The 4,256-nt window shown below is 35.3% G+C and overlaps 1 protein-coding gene across 1 annotated transcript in view; it reads left to right on the top strand.

The window, feature by feature from the left end:
• Window positions 1–1,202: 1,202 nt before the first annotated feature.
• The window catches only part of LOC107084468 (toll-like receptor 13), a gene marked incomplete at its 3' end in the record, with an annotated part of 10,462 nt that continues 7,408 nt past the window's right edge, over window positions 1,203–4,256 (top strand). The window contains exon 1 of the mRNA XM_015374357.1: window positions 1,203–3,715. Coding sequence (XP_015229843.1) covers window positions 1,237–3,715 — 2,479 coding nt within the window. The remainder of the gene's footprint in view (window positions 3,716–4,256) is intronic.

Below are 4,256 nucleotides of genomic sequence, written 5' to 3'. Positions count from 1 at the left end.
TTCTATATCAATGCCGACTTTCAATATGTTTTTACTACAGTTCCTATTGCTTTTATACTGCCATCAGTTTTCAAATGATTTTCTTTGAGTATTTTTAAACTGTGAACATCCTTCTGCTGTAACAGCTAGTAGGGGGTTGTAGTTACACTCTTAGAGTTTTAGAGAAGTGAAAACAACTCAGAAGGACGTTCATAGTCAACTGGAAAAAACGAAGATCTGATAACTGTAAGTATCAGAAATATGTATTTATTACTTTTAGTATATCCTTGATTGAAAAAGATATACTAAAGGAATACTAACTAATATATATTTTGTTTTTCATTAAAAGCTTCTTTTGAGTTTTGACAAATTGTGAGACTGTGAGATAAGTCGCTTATGTGCGTGAAGGGTAAATGAACTGATGACATTTCCTGAAGGCAACAATTGTTATGCTTTCCTTGAAATCAGTTTTCTATATCTTTACAACAATTAAGAATAAATGCCAAAATGTTTTTAAACTTAATTTCAGCATTACGTGGGTCTCCATGTTTTAACATTTTACAGTCCTTCTCAATGATGCAGTAATTTATTAGCAAATTATTTTTATATTATTTTTGTCTGCTGAAAGTAATGTAGTCATGTAAATTATCTCATCCTAATGTTTTCTGAAATATGTATGGAAAGTAGGTTATGACTTCAGAAATATTACTTCAAAGATTTTTACACTTCAATGATATAAATAACATGATTTGCACTATTTAAATATATGTGTAGACCCCCTGTTTAATAATTAATTTTCCTTGTTTTAAGGCAGAATTCATATATAAGGGGTTTGGATTGTATATAGAAAAATACAAGTACAGGCAAAAACACTTTGAATTTTGAAATACCTCATCATCCCTTTATTTTCATCTCAATAAAAAGCTAATTGTTTAAATGAAATTCTGTGTACTACCATTTATGCCAAGCTGACACACTTCATTTCCATTTCAGTCTGCAGAGACAGGGGAAAGCTGAAATCAACCTTGAAAATGTCCAAAAAAAAAAAAAAAATGTGACCCTACTAAGTTACATTTTTCTGGTAACCTATGTACTTAAAATAGTTACTTCCATAGGGTACAGTTAATTGCAGAATTCAGAAACAAAAATCTTCTTGGATAGTTGTATAAATGATTGCTAAAAATAACTAATTTGTGTGTATGTCTGTCACTTGCAGATGATCAATTTTGAGGAACATTAACTGCAGCTGGAAAAAACATGACTGTCAAAGGAACTTTCTTTTTGCTTTGGAGATTTTTTTGGCTCTTTCTATACGTTAACCCCTCTATCACATATTCGCTGAAAAAATGCACCATAATATATCAGGAGAATTCATCCGCTGATGTTTTGGTGGATTGTGCATACAGGAAACTTATGACTTTTCCTGATGATATCCCTAAACATGCTACTTCATTAGATCTCTTATGCAATGAGGTTAAAAGAATTAACAGGGAAGATTTAAGTGAGATGTCTAATCTGAAAAACCTGAATCTAAGAAGTAATGACATTTCTCATGTGGATGATAGATCTTTTAATGACTTGACCTCATTGAAAATTCTCTCCATTCGTTGTAATAGACTAACCAACCTGACAAACAATATGTTTAAGGGCCTGTTCAACCTCACTGTACTTGACCTTTCTGAAAACCAAATTAATCTTATTGAAAACTCTGCTTTAAAGTCTCTAATCAGCTTAGAGTTCTTAGATTTGAGTGACAATCAGCTTTACAAAATCACCGACATTATACCCATCCTACAGCTACCGCAAATAAGGAGGCTTAGCCTAGATTGTAATAATTTTTCTACTTTTGAGACCAAGGACCTACCGATGAATCTGTCTTCAAGCCTAAATGAGTTGAAGGTTTCTAGTTGTAGCCTAAATTTTTTCAGCATAACAACATCAATCTTTCCCTTCCTCCAGAAGTTCGATGTTTCCAAATGTGGGTGCTCAGTACCAGCGAAGTGTGAAGTACCTGACAAAGCTTTAGTTAAAAATATCTCACAGCTTATCATCAAAGAAATGTCCTATGAATGTATTGAACAACTCCTCACAAATCTTTTATCTTTGCATCATTTGCAGTTAGTTGAAATGGAGGAATATATTAGAAAAGGACTACTGTCAAAAGTCTGCAAAATAACAAAAGTTAAGAGACTGGATTTGTTTGACAATGATCTTGACAATTTCACCACTGAGCTTTCAACATGCTCTCAGCTCATAACACTGGATCTGTCAAAGAACAGGATAGCTGAATTACCAAAAGGGTCCATACAACAAATGGAGCTACTGCAGTCCTTAAACGTGAGTCACAACCTTCTTTCCAAAGTTCCCCACGATGTCCGAAGCCTTGCCTGCCTTAAAATCTTAGACTTGAATTCCAATCGCATCTTGGAGTTAACCTGCGAAGATTTTATGAACGCAACAAATCTTACAGAGCTTTACCTAAACGAAAACCGTATTGTCAAACTTGATAAGTGTGTTGTTCAAAATCTCACAGATTTAAAGCGTTTAGATTTGAGTAATAATCTGCTCCGGAGATTTGGAGACACATTTAAAGTTGCTTTAAAAAAATTGGAGTTCTTGGATTTGACAGATAGCCATATATTGTCTTTAAGGACAAAGGACTTTCAGAGTTTGGAGTCACTTAAGCAGTTAAATGTTGCTACATACTTTTTTACTAAGACGAAACCTAAAAAAGCTCTTTTACAAAAAGAACCTGTCATTCATGGATTACAGCAGCTAGAAAACTTTACAATAGAATTCACCTCTGAAGACGCTTTGACAGTTCCCAATTTAAGCATTTATAAGGGTGAAAATATTCCTTTCAAGTCAATGAAAAGACTGACAGCTGTTTGTTTCGGGGATCATACCGGCCTTCCCTTCAACATACCAACAGAAATGCTTAATGGAATGGAAAATTTGGAGACTTTTACAGCTGTGAATATCTATGCTTTCCCTCCATATGTTGATATGTTTATGTTTAATACAAAACTCAAGAGTCTATCATTTGCCGAAACGGATCTGTCAAAAATGAATCCTGAGTTATTTCATCCAATCCAGAACTTACAGGCTTTGGATCTTTCCAATTCTAAGTTGATATCTTTGGATTTCCTTGTAAAGGCCAATCTTTCTGCTCTCAGATTCCTAAAACTGAGCAACAATGAGCTTACTGTGATTAATGAGACTGTCTTCCAGTCTCTCCCCTCTCTAACGTACTTGGACCTGAGCAAAAACCCGTTTACTTGTGATTGTTCAAATGCAGGTTTTATCAGATGGGCAAAAAGCAACAAGCAAACACAAGTGGCAAACACGCATCAGTACATATGTTCCTTTCCTGTCAACGAGCAAGGACATTTTTTACTAGATTTTGACATTAACTACTGTTTGAACAATGGCAGCTTTTTTTACTTCGTTTCCAGCACTTTTCTGGTTGTTCTTACTCTCCTTATATCCTTCATCCACCACTTCCTGAAGTCGCACCTAGTCTATGCATTCTACCTATTCAAGGCCTATCTGTATGACAGTAGGAAGAGGATGAAGGAAGGCCCTCATAAATTTGATGCCTTTATTTCCTACAATGCCCATGATGAGGACTGGGTTTACAGCAAGATGGTTCCAGTGCTAGAGGGAGAGCAGGGCTGGAGACTTTGTCTGCATCACAGAGACTTCCAACCAGGTAAACTCATGCTTTATTTATTTTGTTTGTGTTGTAAACCAACTGTATGTGAGAAAGTCACATTTTGTAGATGGTATCACATGGAAAAATAAGAGCCAAATAAATGACAACCAACACTATGTGCTACAAAAAAAAATTATATGGAAAATAACAGAAGTGCTTAATCTAAATGATGTAACAAGCTAAATGACACACGGCTTCATACCACAATGTCACCGGGTGACTATGAACCCATGGGACTGTTGGTTAGATGCTTAGAACAGATCAATATGTGCCATAATTTTCCCCAAATGAATAAAAACAAAACTGAGGACATTTTGGACCAAAGTAGGTGAAATCCAGAGTTAGCTCACAGCTTCAGCTACAAAAGCTAGAAATCATTGACTATGGCCAAAATCTATGTGTCATGATGGATTCATGACACATAGATGATTAACATTCCTTGGTGCATAAAGGTAGTTACTAAGTCCGTGTGTCGACCTCCCAGAACACTCAGATCTTCTAGTTCCAGGCTGCTCTGTACCCCAGAACTAGAACTAAACATAGAGAAGCAGCATTTATTTCC

The sequence above is a fragment of the Cyprinodon variegatus genome, unplaced genomic scaffold (genome assembly GCF_000732505.1).
Source record: "Cyprinodon variegatus isolate N-32 unplaced genomic scaffold, C_variegatus-1.0 Scaffold101, whole genome shotgun sequence".
Classification (NCBI taxonomy): Eukaryota; Metazoa; Chordata; class Actinopteri; order Cyprinodontiformes; family Cyprinodontidae; genus Cyprinodon; species Cyprinodon variegatus.
This window is presented reverse-complemented; position numbering and strand designations above follow the sequence as displayed.